Raw genomic sequence first — 20,389 nt, forward strand, 5'->3', positions numbered from 1 at the left:
GTTTGCCTTCTAACCTACAGTCCAGCTGGCACCATTAACTGCCTCTATAAGAGCTGGTAGCTTTCAGTTCTGACCAACATCTGGTAGTGATTGGCCCTTAGCCAATGAGCTGACCCTGTATGCAGCTTAACTCATTAGAGCTAATGAGCTTTCAGGTCTCTACAGAGGAAGTGGCCAGCCTCCAGCAGATCCAAGGCAAGAAGTCATATATAATTACATAGGCTGAAATGGGACATGTGTCCATCAAGTTCAGTCTTTATCACATCTGTTTTTACTGCCGATCCAAAAGAATAAAAAATAAAAAAAAAAACAGTTTGAAGCACTTTCAATTTTGTAACAAACTAGGAAAAAATTCCTTCTTGACTCCAGAACGGCAGTCAGATTAATCTTTGGATAAAGAAGCAATTGCCCCACAAATTAAATATTATATCCCTGAATATTATGTTTGTTTCATGTATTCATCTAGTTGCTTTTCAAACATCTGTACAGATTCTGATGAAACCACTTCTTCAGGCACAAATTTCACATCCTTATTGTTCTTACTGTAATAAAAACCCTTTCCTTTGCCTTAGACCAAAATCTCCTTTCTTCCAGTCTAAACGCATGACCTTGTGTCCTATGTATAGTCCTGTTTATGAATAAATTTCCAGACAATGGTTTGTATTGGCCCAAAATATATTTGTATAATGCTATCACATCCCCTCTGAGGCACCATTTTTGTAAACTAAATAGGTTTAAATTTGTTAACCTTTCTTCATAACTGAAATGTTCCTTTTATTAATTTTGTAGCCTGTCTCTAATATCCTTCTTTAGAACAGGTGCCCTAAATTGCACAAGTAGTTTGTTGAAAAATCAAACTAGTACCAGACAATTTGACTACTTATCGGGATGCTAGGGTACTCCTGGCACCATACCCACTACAGTGAGCCATAGTAGTTATGGTGCTTGGAGTGTTCCCTCAAGACCTGCTCCATAAATATTAAACAATTCATTTAGAGACATAGTATCTCGTGTCTACTGTACAACAATTCTAATGTATAGCCACCGATGGATTTTTTTTTCCTTTCTTTTTACACATTGTTCTAGGGTAACATTGCACTTCTCCCTATATATAAAAAATAAATAGCGTGGGGTCACTAAAACATCACTTAAACATTCAGGTACACTGCTTCATCAGAATCGGGGTCCTTGCCACTGTCTTCACTTGGTAAGGATTCACCACCACTCGGAGATCTGCAGCTCAAGTCCTCCACCCCCGACTCTTGGTCACTGTTTGTGGATAGGTCTGGGTCAGAGCTCTTCAAATGATCCTGAGTCAGGATAAGAGCAGAATCCTCTTCACCCTGGGAAGGACTGCGCGATGGGAAAGACTTCAGGTTGTTGCTGTATTCCTGGGTGGTGTTGGCAGATGGATGTTTGGTGATGATGGTCAAGAAATGTCCATTTTTATGTTGATCATATTTTCTGTCAGTGTCAATTATCTGTTGGCTTTCTAATTTCAGTAGTCTCTAAAAGAAAGATCAGGATATGTAGCACATTACATATGCACACACAGCTTCTGTATCGGATCTCATTTCAGAAAAAGAAAAAAAAAAGTTGCCCATATTTAAACAATATCTCCATCGAATGCTTTTTTCTATCGCTCTAGTCCCCAATAACTTGTAGATCAATGTTCATTCGCAAAACAGTAGGATTTTCTGTTGTACAATAACTATAAGATTTAATATTTTCAGTAGCTTGAAGAAACAAACAATAAGGTTTGGCCAGAGAGGACCTAAAATTCCAAGTAGTCTGACTGTCCAAATCAGACATCATATACCGAAGACAACGCTCTTTTCTCAGGGCAATACTAAAAAAGTGTTGCTCAACTAAAGGTCACCTAGCATAAATCCTAAAATAATGATGTGAGCTGATACCTTTTCCATTGTTTCCAGTTCTTCATCTAGCTGCTGCGTCTCTTCTTTCACTGCTAGAAGGAAATCGGTCACAGACTGACGAGGGTGCATGCCTTTCTCAAAGCGATTAAACAGACCCTTCCAAAATCTGAACAGAAAGAAGCAAATCAGAGACCATAAGGACATGGAAAAACTGTGGTATTCAATAGGTGCTATCCTATGCACTTTGTTAAAATACATTTTATTTAAATGTTGCTTTCAATGTCCCTTAACACCGAGCCACCTCTTTAAATACCAAAAGTTTGAATATATACATTTACAAGACATTGGGGGATACTTATCAAAGTGTAGCCAATACTTTTAAGTGGAATTTTCAGCAATTTGTTTTCTCAATTTATTAAATTTATTAGATTTTTTTCACGTGCTTTTTGTGCCCCAACCATCATTTTGAATATACATACGGTAATTATTTTTTTTAACAATGCAACAGATTTTTGCATTTTCACAACTTTTTCTAACAAAAAAAAGTGTCCTGTTTCACTTTTCATTTTTCTAACACAAAAAAAAATTGCAGAAAACCATAATTTTATGTTTCAGAAGTCAAGTTGAGAAACTTGACTTCTGAAACATAAAATTATGGTTTTCTGCAATTTTTTTTTTTTTACAGACATTTCTAACACTTAAATATGATCAAAACAGTGATAGAATTTAACGGTCAAAAAACACAATTATCCCCCAAAGTATTTCGCCTTGATAATGAAAAAAATCAGAACTGAAAATGTGTAAACCCCTATACATAGCTTAGAGGCCAGCACATAAAAAGAGGTTTAATCTCCCAATGTGCCTGAAATTGTCTTTAGTGAATTTGGCCTTACATAGAAACATAGAATGTGACAGCAGATAAGAACCATTCGACCCATCTATCTTCCAAATTTTCTAAATACTTTCATTAGTCCCTGGCCTTATCTTATAGTTAGGATAGCCTTATTCCTATCCCACGCATGCTTAAACTCCTTTACTGTGTTAACCTCTACCACTTTAATTGGAAGGCTATTCCATGCATCCACTACCCTCTCAGTAAAGTAATACTTCTTGGTATTATTTTTAAACCTTTGTCCCTCTAATTTAAGACTATGTCCTCTTGTTGTGGTCGGTTTTCTTCTTTTAAATATAGTCTCCTCCTTTACTGTGTTGATTCCCTTTATGTATTTAAATGTTTCTATCATATCCCCCCTGTCTCGTCTTTCCTCCAAGCAATACATGTTAAGATCCTTTAACCTTTCCTGGTAAGTTTTATCCTGCAATCCATGTACCAGTTAAGTAGCCCTTCTCTGAACTCTCTCTAAGGTATCAATATCCTTCTGGAGATACGGTCTCCAGTACTGCATACAATACTCCAAGTGAGGTCAGTGTTCTGTATTTTATTTTTGTTCTTTTGATCCAGAATAAATAATTGTTGCTTTCATCCTACGTTGTGACACCTGTGGACATCTATTTTTGTTGTTCCTGGTGGGTGGCCGAACCCCACTCCACAGAGCTTCATTACACATATTGTATGCTGCACTACTTCTACTTTGTAAATTCTTTCCATTGCATTTTTCATAAAAGTAGTTAATGTTTAAGGCTCGAGCGCTCGAATTTCTGCCCAGATATTCTCCTCTAGCTGCTCAAGTGTACGCGGTTTGTTCACGTACATCTGCTCCTTCAGATGTCTCCACAGGAAATAATCTGGAGCTGAAAGCTCGGGCAAACATGGTGACCAATTAATCAGGATATTTATTGAAAGTATCTGCTCGTCGGACAGTTGTCTCAGGAGCTCAATTGTGGCAGTATTCCCATCCTGTTGAGTCTACATTTCAGGAATATTTTCCACTATAGGCGTGCTTGCATGCGGAGGATAGTGCAATTTTCTTCTTTGATCTTACATTAACTAAAAACCTGTAAATAATTCTCACCTAAGGTGATAAAGTAAATTTGTTACTTAAAGTGATTCTATAGTGCCAGGAAAACAACCTGTTTTCCTGGCACTATAGGCTCCTGCAGTGCCCCCCTCCCGCCCCTCCGCCCGCAGTGCTGAACTGGTTAAAACCCCTTCAGTCACTTACCTGAATCCAGTGCTGGTGTCCCTCGGCGCTGGGTCAGGCTCTGCCCACGCTCCTCCGCGCTGGCATTAGGATTTCCCCATAGCAAAGCATTATTCAATGTTTTCCTATGGGGAAAAAAATCTGACGCTGGAGGTCCTCATGCAGAGGTAGTCCCTCTAGTGGCCGTCTGGTAGACAGCCATTCGAGGAGGAGTTAACCCTCAGAAGTAATTAATGCAGTTTTTCCACTGTAGGGTTAAGGGACATGGGATATTGCATGGGACATTTAATGAGCTAAAGGAGAGCCTTATTTTTTGTCAAACTGCTCCCAGACAGTCAAAGGATGACACACATAGACTAATAGCAGTGCAAACCCTACACTGAGCTGTAGTGGTTATGTTACTTAGATGCCCATATACCTCAGCTCCACTGCATCATTAAAGGATGTCATTTAATCGGACATTCATTAGTTGCTCTTTTTAACTGGCATTTTTATATATGCTGGATGAAACCTGCATAGGTAATATTTTCCCTCTTGCAGTCTGCAGAAGCGATCGAATACCATCACAAAAGTGACCAGCCACTTACTTGAAATTACACGGCGATGTGTCAGGTCTTAGCACTCCTTGCGTCTGGCTGTGATCCTGTCTGTACAGTGGATTCATATAGTCAGAACGCTGCTTCCACAAATAAGACCAAAGCGAGTACGTTCTCTCTCGAATTCTAAGACATGGAACACAGACAAACAAACAGAACTATATATTTAGAAGAAATGGTAAAATGGAATGTTTATATACAGTATGTCGCTATCAGATTTATGTCTGTAAACATTTATTCTTGTATCTAAAACTAGACTGGTAACATTTCCTAGTGTTGCTACCGTACACTGTAAATTCTCCGTATAATATTAATTATTTAATGCAGATACATGCTGGTGTATTTGAAGGAGTTATACAAATAATGACATTATGAATTCAATAGATAATTTAAACGCCAACATGCCCTGCACTAATTAGATTAAAGTTGCTTTCTAAATGAGGATTAGACTTTATTTTAATAAGTGAGCTTTTCAATTACAGTAATTAAGGCTAATTACGGAATATTATTCTCAATCATCCACAGTTCATTAACCCATAACATTTTGCACTTGACATGATGTGTGTGTGGTCTTGCTTGCAGCAAGTTTACCCATATCTTTTATTCTAAATAAATCCTTTCTTCTGATATACAGAATAACCTTTCTATGTTGCCACTTCTGAGACCTAGCACACAGACTCACTAAACAACACAGCACTGGGAATGATGTCAAGACAGAGCGATCAGTTATCACAATCGTTGAATGGTGAAGAACCAACATTCCGTTTAATCTCCGGTGACACAAAAAAAGTGCTGCTGGCAGGGCTTCCGAACCAGTCTGTTCTAAAGGTCTATGCGTTTCTGATACCGGTGTTACACAATTTACAAACAACTCCACCAATCACACTGAATATACGAAGTAAGGTCAATGTGAGACTAACAGATAAAAACCTGGTAATGGCACGAATTATCCTCAACTGCTTTGTCATCACCACTAAACTGTATGACAATGTTCATGTGTAAATTCTACCATCTATCTGAAACACTCAAATGTATCTCAAATGTATGGCCTACGTAAATCATTATAAATAAATAACAATAAGTGGTTCTGACTGCTTTGGCCTACTTTTACTTTGTTTTCTTGCCATGTTTTTACTGCAATAAATTATCCAACTTCAGAATCTGTCAACCGCCCTCTTGTACGGAGCCACATTGGAATGAAATGTGTTCAGTGCCTTGCTATCCCCCATATTTTAGTTTTTTACGGTTGACTCCTGAATAAAATTTAGATTTATTTTATTTCCATTGGTGGTGTTCTAGATGGGAATATGGAGAGAGCTGGCGGGCAGATTCATAAATTGAGGTATTGATGAATGTCAAGGTGGCAGCTGACACCAATCCAGATCAAAATGTAAAATAGTCAATTAATAACACCATCAAGGGGCTCATCTACAACCCCTTTATTTTATACTATTGCTAATAGCGCATATTCCGTTTTACTGCTATGTTTATTTAGAAAGTGCCAGAAAGGAATAATTAAGTTGCACTATGCCTAAATTTTGCAATTTGGTTCACAATTCATTGCAAGTCGTCGTTTGACGAATAAGCCTTAAAATGTTGAAGCATCAGATGCGGTGCACTCTTACCTAATTTCCCTCCTCTCTTTCTGGCAGTTGCATAGGAAGTTACCGTACTGGCAGGAGTAAACATGATGGTGAATGTGAACCAGGAACCTTTCGTTAAACTCAAAAGCACATGGGAACTGTTCCATAAGCTGCCAGACGCACTCAATAAACTGGTCGATTACTGGAGATACTTCCTTCGAGTCCCCATCCAAATGGCCATACCTGTAATGACAATTACAAGCCCTATTTGACGCTGCTTTTTCACCAACAGAAAAATAACATGTTTAGTCTCAATGACATTGAAAAACAGAAGTCTTTAAAGTCTTTCTGGGAGAATATATAAAGTTGAAGGTACCCAATACTCAAACTAAAACCAGTGGGAACATGGCTTTACATTAAATGTTGTTAAAAAAGTATCTCTACCCCCCTCCCACACACACACATTTTTAAGTATTTGTATGATGATATCCAAGTGCGTAATAGTGCTTAATATCATATAAGAAACACTCAGCCTTTCTCAAAGTTACCTGTGATTAAATTTGTGACCAAATGAAATCCAGTCTTTTTCAATTAAAACCTGTAAAATAAGTGAAATAAGCATTATATATTATTCAAAATATTGCAGTATAGAAGCAATGTTGCTTGATTAGATTTGTTTTCCTTTACAAGACAAGATCTCCCTTTATCAAGATCAAAGTCTCACTTAAAGGAACACTATCATTAGAAATAGATGTACTTATAACACAAGGGTGGTCCTGGTGCGTACTGGATTGTTAAAAAAATAATAAAGGGAAACTCACCTCTAATCCAGCAGTGTCCCGATCTCATCACAGTCAACACTCCAATTTGTCTGAGATCACCGAGACATGATATGGTTCTCCAAAGAGAAACATTGAGGACCTTAATAGCATGGCAATCATCATGACGAATAGGATCCTCCATGTACAGAAAAACTGCAGTTGGGAGACTTAACTGCTTTCTGCATTACCATAATGACGAATTCCGATTGACAGCCACTCCAGGAACACTGATTGACAAATGCAAACTCTACTGTTTCTCACAAATAGCAATGCTTACATTTGTCACAGTGCATGGACAGCATCTATTTAACAATGCCACTACATTAAGCTGTAGTGGTTTGGGTACTTAGAGTGTCCCTTTAAATGAATAGTATAGTGTTAAGAATGCAAATCTGTATTCCTAAGGCTATAATGTTCCTGTCACTACTTGTATTATTATTTTTAAAGAGCTAACAAATTCTGCAGCACTATACAATAGGTAGACCAACGGACAAGTATTTGCAACAAGACAAGTTGGATGCACAGGAACAGAGGGTGTCTAGGGCCCGACTCACATTCTAGGAGTAGGGTAAAGTGACAAAAGAGGTAATGGCATGATGTATTTCATGTACGGGAAAAAAGTAGGTTTCTAGAATTATTTACAATGAAGTGTTTTTTTTAGTTTTTTTTAGTTTTTTTGGATGACACAGTTGCAGGAAAGTAAGCAAGATGGGTTACCAAGGTGCAGGGAGGGAAAACTATTTACTTGTTATGCTTCCCTACAAAGTATACTTTCCTACAAAGTAAGTTTTTAATGATCTTTTGGAGGAATGGAGAATGGGTGAGAGTCTAACGGAACAGGGAAGAGAGTTCCATAGAGAAGTCTTGAAGGTGGGCATCAGAGGTGCAAGCAGATCTTTGGCAGAGTGTAGGGGCCTGGACGGAACATACTTGTGTGTTAGTGAGGATTGGTAGGAGCAGCGTTATGTTTAAATTTCTAAGCAAGCACCAGAATTTTTAATTGAGCCTGAAATCTTAATGGAAGACCGTGTAAGGACAGAGGGAGGTGGCATGGAAGGTGTGGGCGGACAGGAAGATGAGCCTCGCTGTTCCATTCATTATAGACTGTAACAGTATGGCTGGGAACGTGCAAGACCACTGAGAAGCAAAGTGCAGTAGTCAAAGGGTGAGATAATAGCTGCATGGACCAGCACCTAACAGCATTAGGCGTTAGATAGGAGCGCATACGAGCTATGTTTTTGCATTAGAAGCAGCAGGATTAGGAGGGTGACTGGACATGAGGGTTGGAGTCAAAGAGAACTCCTAGGTAGTGAGTCTGAGAGATAGAGCTGATGGTAGTGTCATTGGCATGGAGGGATGGGGATACATGAGTAGCAATACTTGAGGGAGGAAAGATGAGAAGTTCTGTTTTGGACAGGTTAAGTTTAAGGAAGTAAGCAGCCATCCAATTAGAAATAGCAGAGTCAAGAGGCACAGTGAGAGGTCAAACAGATTTGCATGTCAAATGCATAGAAGTAATATTGAAAGCCAATTGAGTTTACCAAGAGAGGCAGTATAGATCAAAAACAGTAGGGCATCAAGAACAGAACCTTGGGAAGCACCAACAGATCCTCTCTTGAGGATCTTGAAGGCCAACGGTAACAGTGACATAGAGCGGTAGTTAAATAAGGTGTTAGGTTCAAGATTGGGCTTTTTTAGAATTGGGGTGATGGTTGTATGCTTGAAGGGTGAAGGAAATATGCCAGAGGAGAGGGACAGATTGAATATTTTAGGGAGAGACAGGGCAAGAGAAGGAGACAGAGCACAAGTGAGATGCGAGGAATTAGGATCGAGGAAACAAGTGGTGCGGCATGTGGTCTGAAGAAAAGCTAAACCTCTTTTGGCATAGCGGGTGTGTGTGAGCATAGAACAGAAGAGAGAAGTTGGTGACAGTGTCAGGGGTAGGAAAGATTAGAGATATATCTTCTCAGTGAAGTGAGTTGCAAAGTATGTAGCAATCAAGTTAGTAGGAGTAGGGACAGTATGAAGCAGAAGCAGAGTAGATACTTAAAAATGTGAAAGAGGCGTTTGGCTTCTCGGGAGACTGGTTATGAGGGAATTTATGTAGTTTTCTTTTGCGGAGGAAAGAGACAAACTGCATAGATTTAGAGTGGAGAAAGTTGTATGCACCCCCACCATGTACACTAAAATTAAAAAAAAAAAATGTTTTACTTACTCTATTCCAGTACTGAGGCTCCCTCGGTGTTGCGGACCTCTCCCAATTCTGCTACATTCAATCGACATCCTGTCTCCCTCTGCAGTGGGCCAATCCAATGATCCTTATATAAAAGTCTCATGGAGACCATTTAAACTTTCCAATAGAAAAGCAATGGGGATCTTATGTGTATGTGTGGCGCACAGTTAAACTTTCCCATAGAAAAGCACTGAATCAATGGTTTCCTATGGGAGCTTAAGCGTTACTTGAACAAGTTTTATTCTGCCAGTGCAGTGGAAGCAGATTAACCCTACAATGTAAACACTGTAGTTTCTTTAAAAAAAAAAAAAATATTTTACATTGCAAAGTTACATGGAAAGGACCACTACACCAAGACAACTTCATTGAGATAAAGTGGTATGGGTGACTATAGTGTCCTATTAACACCCATATGGAAAAATGGAATATTAGCACATTTTACCTCCATATTCAATACATACCTCCCAAGTGTCCCTATTTAGAAGGGACTCTCTCTATTTTCTATCCAAATGCCCCTCTTTTTAGGAGTTCAGTCAGGGCCGGCCTTAGGCGCCCATGTATGATGTAATGTTTGTGTTGTGTTTGTGTTGTCTGTGAATGTGATAGTAGTTGTGATGACTGTGTGTGATATGTATGCTATGTGTTGGCTGTGTGTGATATTTGTAATTGGTGTATTAACAGTGTGTGATATGCGTGTATTGGTTATATGTGATATTTGTGCTGGGTTTATTGGCTGTGTGTGATGGTTATTTAATTCAGATAAAAACATGCATTTAAGCCTGTGTGTGAATGCAGGTGTATATTTTTGCAGAGTTATGTGCACACAGTCAGGTGCACACAGTTGTACATATACACTGTCAAATCCACCACATGCACACAGCCGCAGGCAGATAGTCACATACACAGGATCCGGCTGAAAAAACACAGGTACAGGCAGTAACACACATACACAGTTACAGGTAGATAAACACACTCACACACAATTACAGGCAGACAACCACACACACACAGGCAGCCACACATACAGTCTTACACATACTTACATGCAGACAGCCACACACACACACACACACACAGGCAGACAGCCACACACACGCAGACAGCCACAGCCACACACACAGAGTGAGATGGCCACACACACACACAGGAAGACATCCACACACAGGCAGTCACACACACACACACACAGGCAGACAGTCACGCACACACACACACACACAGGCAGACAGTCATACACACGCATGCAGTCACACACACAGACATACACACACAGTCATACACACAGACAAACACACAGGCAGTCATACACATACACACACAGACACACACACACAGGCAGACAGTCATACACACAGAAAGACAGTCATATACACAGACACACACAGGCAGACAGTCACACACAGGCAGACATACACACAGGCAGACATACACACAGACACACACACACAGGCAGACAGTCACACAGACACACAGACACAGGCAGACAGTCACACTGACAATCACACAGTTACCTGTGGAGTTCATTGTGGAGGCAGTGCAGCTCCTGGATTCTGGTTGTTGGGGGAAGCAGGGACTCCTTCCTGCTTCCCCTGCAGCAGTTATCCGGCGCTTTTAGCTCCACCCCACCGCACGGTAAGCTCCGCCCCCGTCGCAAATTTTATTTTTTTCTCGGTCGGCCATTGTGAGCTGTGTCGGCTGTCAGGGCGCCCCCTGCTCCATGGCGCCCTGTGCGGCTGCACAGCTCGCACACCCCTTTGGCCAGCCCCGAGTTCAGTATGTCTGAGTGTATAACAGAGCTCTACAGCAATAATACTTACAGTAATCTTTCAACTACAATAAAAAACTGTTTAGAAATAAGCCTGTGTATTCTACGAGCACTGCAGAACCACCTTCATTTCCACACTCTGTTTTAAAGGAACACTCCAGACCCCTAAAGCACTTTAGCTTACTGAAAAGCTTTGGGTGTGAATAGTATGTCCATTTTTTTCATTTTCCAAAAAGTGCAGATTCAATAGAAATTGACGCTTTTATAAATTAACTTGGTTACACCCCCTGGCTTTCAAGCAGACAGCAGGTAATGTTACTTCCTGGTTTGTTTAACTCAGTGGAGGCAGCAATTGCCCAGAGCATTTGTTTTGCAAAGACTTCTCATTGAGCTACATTGGGAAGTCTGTGCTTGGACAGCCACAGAAAGTCTGGGCAGAGTAGAAAGGGGGATTTTCAAAGGCTGCTATGTTTTGCAAGCTGTTTTTAGATATAACCCAATAAAAAAAAAAAAGTCAAAGTCCTTCTGTCTGAGAAATGTGCAATATTGAATCAGCGTGTAACAGAGCTCTATAGCAATAACACTCAAAGTAATCTATCTTTCAACTACAATAAAAAACGGTTTAGAAATCAGCTTGTTGCATGCAACGTATCCTGTGACATGAGTGTTATACAATGCACGATAAACTAAATACTCACCATGAATCCCTTTATAGTTCTGTAATAAGGATCAAGAAGAAGACTTGCTAATGAGCAGACCTGGGATGTTCGGTCCCATCCATCTGAACAGTGAACCAGAACACTGGCACCTTCCTCTGAAACAGCCTTAGAGAATGGTAGACATCGTTTGTAAAACATAAGCCAATGAAAAAATGATGCAAGGATCTATTTACCTTGCCCCTGGAAAATATAACCCATCATGTTCTATTACATGTTTTACTACAATAGGGAAACAAGAAAATTTGAACGTTATGGACCTAGAGCATAGCGGTCATATAAATCTCAGGATTTCACTAACGCCCACTAGGAGGCATCAATGTTCCCAATTCCTGGCTCTGTGTTAACCATGCCAGTTAAAATCCTTATAGAAGCATCATTGTTCATCAGTGGGACAAATCCTGAGAGTCCGAGAGTCAACTACAATTTATAAAAAGGAATACATTTTAAGGGAGATTGAATTTTTAGTATATTTGTATCTGTTAATTTAATGTTTTTCATAATTTCTTTATTTGTTGTGTCATTCGCGTCATTCACTGTTGCAGATCAGAAAGGCTAAATTTAGTGCTATAAATAGAGAGGTCAATTATACGCAGTCATTGTGTTGGACTTAAAAATATTATTTTTGCTCTTATTATAGAGCAGATTTTATCACTAGGCTGTGACTATTAATGGTTTTTCTTTGCATGACATTTCTATTTTTTTGTGACTGTTGGGTGCTTAGCAAGCAGGATTGCGAAAAAAAAAAAAACAATCCAAATTTTTTTAAAAAAGCTTTCATTTTGCATTACAGTTTACCAAATCATACCTTAGCAATGAAGATCCCAGCATCCAGTATACATTTGATATGCTTTAACCATCCAGAAGACTCTAAACCCCAGAGAAAGTCTCCCATGGAAGGGGATCGAAGTTCACAAACTGCAAGAGATATTAAAAACCAAACATAATCAAGATTTAACAAATGTATTACAAACTTTGGCATGTAATCACTTCCAGAAATGTCAAAGAAACTCTCAAACAAAACTATCTAGCAGTCACAATTAAAAAAAAAGAAAAACCTAGGAAATTATTATTAATTTTCCATAGTTTTACTTTTTAATCATGTCTGATTTTGGTATTCTACGGTGTTATTCACTAATGTATGAATGGCCCCGTACCGAATGAGGCAAAACCATCCGGCTGCATACGGGGCAATTCAGATGCCAAAATCCGGACATTGATCATGTCATTACCATAATCTGGATTGTGTCAATCAGGTCCTGAAGTAGCCTGAATTTCAGCTAAACCGAATGCCGTCAGATGGCTGAAATCCAAACCTGCATATCGTGGCCCAGATAATTTTTTTTTTTTAAAAATCACAACTATTTATCGCTGCCAGAGGACAAAAAAAAACCCTTGGCTTTCAAGAGGGTTAAAAATTTTTTTTTTAAAATAAATCAAACTTAAATAAATGGAAACCATATATGGAGGTAAATAAGGCCCTATATATCAATTTGGTCAGTTGGTAAAATAGCAGGTGGACAGATGACGGTCCACCTCCATGTACCCAACTGTAGCCAGCGGCTAGGAACATGTCATAAAATAAACAGGGTGCGTGCTTATATACCCCTGCCCTCAGCCGCTGACTATTCAAGTTAGAGGACCTAGAGTCCCCTCCAACCAACTCCCACTCATAAGCAGCAGATGGGAGCCTCCATTATAATATTCAGAGGGGAAGGCCTGGTGTCCCCCTAAGCCCCACCCCTAGGCATTGGGTGAGGGCTCTAATTAATTCAATAATAATTTCCTCACACATTGCAATATGAGTAAGATTGCTAGGCTGGAAAGCCAACCAATAAGAGCGCTCCAACAGCCAATTCTCACTTCTCTCGAGACTTGGCTATCAGAGTGCTCTGAATATTATAATAGTGTGGTGGAGGAGAAAAAGGGCTGGCAGAAAATGGAACAGGTTATTACAAAAACAGGTTATGATTAGTGTATCAGCTGCCAAAAAAGGTTGTATGATGGGATGTGCATGGTCAAACCCTCAATAGCCTACATCAGAACCAGAAGGTAAGTAACTTATATAGAGTGAGCAGTGCTGCGCCAAGTTATGCACCGCCTGCCACTGAGAAGCGGAAAAATTCAGTTTTCTTGAAAATACGTTTCTTGGGTGCAGATGATCTGTGCCATCTGGGCCTTAAAATGTCACAGTGTCTGTGACCTCTTTTCCTGTATATTTAGGCATATTGCATTAATTGAGATAAAGGGCCAGGACGAATGCCATTGACAGCTCAAACCGTGACTAGGGCGGATCGAGTAGAATCAATGAACTATTTCACTAATGTAGGAAAGTATTTGGGGGAAAGCTTTGTGCCTGGGGAACAACCGAAATGGATAGGAAATTAAGGGGGCAAAGAAAACAAAAACAAAAAAGAAAGAGGGGACTCGTAAAGTTCAACAAATGCATATATAAAAAGCTTTGCACGGGATCCAAAGGTAAAAGTTTCAAGAAAACCCAGACCCACTTGCTTAAAATTCAACACCTAAGCATCTGGGGAAGAGTACCACAATAGGCTTTTACGCAATGTGATCAAGCCACCCCGCAGAGGGACCACAACAACACTGATCGGTTGAACAGGTTGTCGATAATTAATTTTGGTCGATAATTAAACAAACAAAAAGCAATACTTACAGTGTAATCATGAAACCCCCCACAGGGCTTTAAGATCCCATTTCCCTCTTCAATTTGGGCAGCTTAGTGAATAGCTAAAACCTCACAGAATTAAAAGAAGCAACCAGATACTTGTATTCCTACCTACTGTCTGCTAATCATCCAAGTATTGGGCCACCAGTGACTTCATGTCATTCCATGTGTCCTTAATGCACAGATGTATATATGTTCCTTTATATTATTATTCATCTTATCTTGTTATTCATTTTGATAACTTTGTTAAAAGTTTATTTGTGTTAGCGTTATTTATTGCACTCATAGCACTTGTTAATTGTTCAACATTTATTACTTTCACCTATCTGATTTCTACCATGCCCTCTTAAATCTCAAATGTCCTCTCCTCTGCTTTCTTCCCTTAATTTCCCTTTCTCACTTTAATATCTACATGTCTCTCTCCACCCAAAATTGCTGTTGGGTTTTGTCTAAACCCAAGCTTTCTATTTTAGTCTGAGCCCCAACAGCTGAACATATAAGGTTGCTCCCAGGACTCACAGCTACCAAGTCTTGCAGCTCAAAGCCTTATGCTGAGGAAAATTATTGGATTCTACTACCACATGTACACTGATGACACCTAGATATATCTCTCCTCCCCTGACCTCTACCCTCCTGTCCTACAATGCGTCACCAATTGCCTTTCTTCCATCCCTGACTGGATGTCCTCCCCCTTTCTGAAACTCAATCTCTCTAAAACGGAGCTCTTTGTTTTCCCTCCACCTAATACTGATCCTTCTCCTTAGCTCTCCTTTCAAGTTAGTGGTACACACATTAGCCCATCCTTGCAAGCACGCTGTCTTGGCACTATACTTGACTCTGGCCTCACGCTTGCAGGACTTCTAGCAGGCGGCAACCTTCCTTTGGAATAGCCTGCCTACCACCCTCACATTCTCCCCTAGTTTCAAAAGTGCCTTAAAATTAAAATCTTCAGGAAAGCTTATGGCCTCCCAGAGTAACCTCTATCTCACATACCTGTCCCTTGCTCTCTCCTAAAGAGCCGCACTCTACCCTGTCACCACCAGCTCTCCCTCATTCACACCTTGTTTGATTGCTATCTCCTGTCCTATTGTGTTTTATATTCCACCTCCTATAGACTGTAGAGTAGCTTGCCTGCCTACCACAATCAGACTCTCCCCTAGTCTTCAATCATTTAAAAATTGCCTTAAAACCCATCTCTTCAGGAAAGCCTATGGCCTCCTAGAGTAACCTGTACCTTGCATACTTGTCTCTTGCTCTCTCCTAAAGGGTAGCACTCTACTCTCTCCTCCAGCTCTGCTTCACTCCCACTTTGTTTGATTGCTATCTCCTGTCCTATTGTGTTTTATACCCCAACTCCTCTAGACTGTGAGCTTTTTTGAGCAGGGTCCTTTTCAACCTATTGTTCCTGTAAGTTTTTGTAATTGTCTCATTTATTGTTAAATCTATCCCTCCTATAATATAGTAAAGCGCTACGGAATTTGTTGGCCCTATATAAATGGCAATAATAATAATAATAATAATAATAAAAATACAGTTGGCCCCTACTCACTAGCCATATACTTCTTTAAATCTCTTGGTCCACACCCAGATGATACCTATTATCATGGTCTATACATTCTATATCCCATTCAAAGGAAGTCTATCCATTTATCCTATATATTATCTAGACTGGACTTCAACAAGCATCAAGCCCCTCTGCAGCTATTTAATCTAAAACGTAAGGTGGCCAACTAGTGCAAGCAGTGAGTGCCAGGTGACTGTCCAGCAGCCAGGTCCCTTCAGGTCACTCAGTGTTTCTTTGATTTGTATCCTTACTCATGACCTGACTACCAAAGTTATGTAAGTTATGTACTTTACATCATTTTACAATTTAAACATTTGACCTTCTATATTATGCACCTTTGAAGCATTCAAATAATTCCTCACCTTTGTCTTCAAACACAGTCTTGGCCACAGATGGTCAGGAAACAGGAAGTTTAAGCAATACATTACATAGGTCCAAGAACTATTATTGTATATTATCTTTAGGATATTTCTAAGGGGACACTGTCAAGCTTCCCAAGCTTTTCATAATAGTCCTACAGGTTAGCAGTTCACAGCCCAACATTTTTCTTGGAATACATGTATCACAATGCCTAATTGTGAAGTGGTAAATAAAACATTTCCCCAAGTATTCTTGGAAAAAATAACTTCCAGCTAAGAGTAGTAGGAGGTCTTAAGACTTCAGAAAGATACATAAAGATCAAAATTATAACCGGAAAAGCACACTGTGTGTCGACCTCTCTTCAGGACAATCATAATAAAATACTAGGATTTCCTTGATAATTCACAAAAAGCAGTCCAAACTATGCATAGCTTAGTAATAAGTAATAAGTTAAGCCATTTATTGAAAGGACTAGGGTATTAAGGGTATCAAAAACATGGACCAACTCTGGTCCTTCAGGAGGATTGACTTAGAAATATAGTGTTTTCCTCAGCACCCCTTTTTTGCCTTTTTATAATTTTTTTACATTCCTTGTAAAATATCTGCTTAATAACAGAAACAGGAAAATAGGTAATAGATTGAATTTACTCTTAATAGTTCAAGAACATAAACATGTATGGTCCTTGCAGAGTGCATGTCTATTCTTTATCACATTCAATAAAACTGCATTGAACTTGATGTTCAATGGGAAAGTGAGCGGCTCTGACCAGTACATCCTACAAAAGCCAAAAGGTTATTGACGCACTAGGTCTAAATTTAGCTCTCCACAAACATGTTCCACTTTCTTCTAATATCACATTACCTTGTGTTATCAATATCAAATGTCCTCCCAAATGCTGGAAATATGCTTGCAAGGCCATGAGCAACACATAGTAAGAGGAGAAGTCAAAACAAAGCTGCCAAGGCAGAGAGAGAGAGAGAGAGAGAGAGAAAGAGTGTGTGTGTACACACCAGAGACACTATAATCTGTAGCACTGTGTAATACAGACGACACAATGTATACATGCAGTGATCGTACACATTGCATTTCAGACATTGCTATATAGAAAACGTTCTTACTTTTGCCTAGCAATGTGAATTCTGTCAGGCTTTGAATGGGATTCATAGACGTTGTGTCAGTCACTGCCCAGCCAACAAAGCCCTTTGGTACTTGGAGAAAATGTATATTGCTAAAATGGGAGGAGAACTTCCGCTAAAGGGAACACTCCCACCCCATAACAACTTCATCTCAATTAACCCCTTAAGGATCAAACTTCTGGAATAAAAGGGGGTTAAAGGACCACTATAGGCACCCAGACCACTTCAGCTCAATGAAGTGGTCTGGGTGCCAGGTCCCCCTAGTTTTAACCCTGCAGCTGTAAACATTGCAGTTTCAGAGAAACTGCTATGTTTACATTGCAGGGTTAATCCAGCCTCTAGTGGCTGTCTCCCTGACAGCCACTAGAGGCGCTTCCGCGATTTACACTGAGTAAATCGCACTTATTTGATGCTGGACGTCCTTACTGAGTCCAGCATCAAATAAGATCCCCATAGGAAAGCACTGAGTAATGCTTTCCTAAGGGAGGGTTTGAATGTGCGCGTGCTTTTGGCCGTGCATTTGTGCATTTGGCTTCACTCAGGAGCTGACGTCGGCGGGGGAGGAGAGGTCACCAGCCCCGAGGGAACTTGTCACTGGATTAAGGTAAGTGGCTAAAGGGGCTTTAACCACTTCAGCGCTGAGAGAGGGGGACACTCCGAGAGCCTATAGTGCCAGGAAAATGGGTTTGTTTAATGTAGTTGTTCTGGTGAGTATAATCATTATATGCAGGCATTTACATTGCCCCCAAGGACACATCCAAGTGGCCACTACTTAGATGGCCACTGGAGGTGCTTCCTGGCTCAGTACTGCACAGTAGGCAGCTCTGCCATTCAGCGTCTCCACGCTCTGCATGGGGACGCTGAATTTTCCTCATAAAGATGCATTGATGCAATGCATCTCTATGAGGAGGTGCTGATTGGCCAAGTCACCTTAATGGTGGGTTTTGCACTATAGGGTCAGGAATACATGTTTGTGTTCCTGACCCTATAGTGTTCCTTTAAAATGTTAAACTGCATGGTTAATAGATTCAGATTGTTTGAAAAATATGCCAATGAATTTATTCTTAGTTATGGAAAAGAGGCTTCCGACCCCGAGACAGCATCATATCCCATCCCTCCCAATCAAGAAAGAAAGGCTTCTGGGTGATTGGAGTGATTACTCACCCACCAAATATTACTTTAAGACAAGAGTCTTGAAGTATGGAAGCTAGCAGGACGGTGTCCCTAAAGTAGCTTTTAATAGGGTGAGTGGTATAACAGAGGTAAGTATAAAACACTTATCTTTACAGCACTCCTATCTATGTCCACAGCAACATCATGGTCACATGATGCTCAGGCAGCTGCATACAAGCACGTGTGCATTTGGCAACTCCTTCAATATTAACATATGCCAGCATGCACCCATATGAAAGGTATTGGTTAGTTCGTTTTTAACGGCATGTTCTGGCTGTACCAGGAAAACTTAGCAGTCGCTAATTAAAAAAAACAAAACCTAAAAATAACGCAAACTGTACTTATATTTTATTTAGCTTTAATAAATTTGTGCAAAAACACTTGGTGTGTGTGAGTTCTGATTTAAACCTGTTAAAGTGGCATACTATACATAGTTACATAGCTGAAAAGAGAAACATTATACATTTATCATTTTACAAGAGGCTAGAACACCAGATTACACAAAAACACAGGGTTTACCTTCCAGCATCTTCTGCAGGCTGTTCCTCATCACGTGGATGTTTTCTATGCCAATAAACTGGAATTTGATGTCAGAGTAGTTATCCTCATTTTCATAACCTTTCCCAGCTGCTCGATTTGCCATTGCATTGAGCTTCAAAACAAAGACATGAAACATTAACTTTACACAGGTCTATTTTTTAAATCAATTTAGCGCAGACATCAAGCTATAAGTACACATATATATATATATTTTTTTTATATTGTATATATTGAAGCAACTATGCATGCTCCACTGTGTCCCCTGGGTGGCAGCCTTGCACATCTAATTACATGTCTAAACGAGCAGAATTCTAACAACATTTAGCTACCGTATTTAGGAACAATGCAATGACACTTATTTCTGTAAATGTTATGAACTTCTTAACATCTTATAGTTTTCTAAAGCTTTAACTTCCTGAAAAAGACAAGGGACACCACACAATTTGATATCAAAAGAGAGTATTTCTAGCCTCCCTAGTAAAAGCGTTGTCACTGGACAGAGACATAGGCCAAAATATGTGGCATAGTCACTGGAACACTGCGATAATGATGGGAGTGTCCTTCAGAGGCTACAATCAGGTCTCCTAACATGGCATTTTCTTCTGATCACATTGAATGTCTCTCTTTTTTAGGACAGTCAGACAGCTCATAGAGAAACACACCATATGGACCACAGGATTAATCTGAGATTCATTGGTTATGCACTTATTTTTCCTCAATAGGAATCAATGTAAAGATAAATGAAACCCCCAAAGGAAAAATACAAACAAACCCCTTAATTATCCAAATCATTTTCCTACAATGTAAAGAGTTTCTTTGACACAAGTGAAACATTTTGAACAGGAAGGGATCCCTAACTCTCAATGTTTAAAATATTAACACTCAAGCAGGCCCCCTAATGAACATATATTAATGTCACAAAACTCAACATCTGTATTTGAAAGCAGAGAGATTGTTTAATTTATTTATTTTCCATTTCTTTTGTAAAAACAGATTTATTTAATTCAGGTTTTTGAAATACCTAAGCCGGATTTTTACAGCACGCAGTGCCTGCTGGGACACATGTCCAACGGCAGCACAGCACTGCCCCTAGCCCATCCTCCTTCTAGATTTGGTGGGCATCGTAAAAAAATAAATAAAAAGGGTCAGTGACACGAATCATGGCACATGTACTGCCCAAAGAGAGTAGACCAGTCTGGATATTGGCTGGTCAGCCTGGTGTAAATGCACGCCAGG

At 39.8% G+C, this 20,389-nt stretch overlaps 1 protein-coding gene across 1 annotated transcript in view; it reads right to left on the reverse strand.

Moving 5' to 3' along the window:
• Window positions 1–436: 436 nt before the first annotated feature.
• MTMR7 (myotubularin related protein 7) overlaps window positions 437–20,389 on the reverse strand; it is a 33,587-nt gene continuing 13,634 nt past the window's right edge. Inside the window, exons 7-14 of the mRNA XM_063459987.1 lie at window positions 19,133–19,265; window positions 12,502–12,611; window positions 11,676–11,801; window positions 6,707–6,756; window positions 6,201–6,401; window positions 4,567–4,701; window positions 1,917–2,043; window positions 437–1,508 (exon numbers count right to left, since the gene is read on the reverse strand). Of these exons, the coding sequence (XP_063316057.1) occupies window positions 1,149–1,508; window positions 1,917–2,043; window positions 4,567–4,701; window positions 6,201–6,401; window positions 6,707–6,756; window positions 11,676–11,801; window positions 12,502–12,611; window positions 19,133–19,265 (1,242 nt within the window). The 3' untranslated portion in view covers window positions 437–1,148. The remainder of the gene's footprint in view (window positions 1,509–1,916; window positions 2,044–4,566; window positions 4,702–6,200; window positions 6,402–6,706; window positions 6,757–11,675; window positions 11,802–12,501; window positions 12,612–19,132; window positions 19,266–20,389) is intronic.

The sequence above is a fragment of the Pelobates fuscus genome, chromosome 6 (assembly GCF_036172605.1).
Source record: "Pelobates fuscus isolate aPelFus1 chromosome 6, aPelFus1.pri, whole genome shotgun sequence".
NCBI lineage: Eukaryota > Metazoa > Chordata > Amphibia > Anura > Pelobatidae > Pelobates > Pelobates fuscus.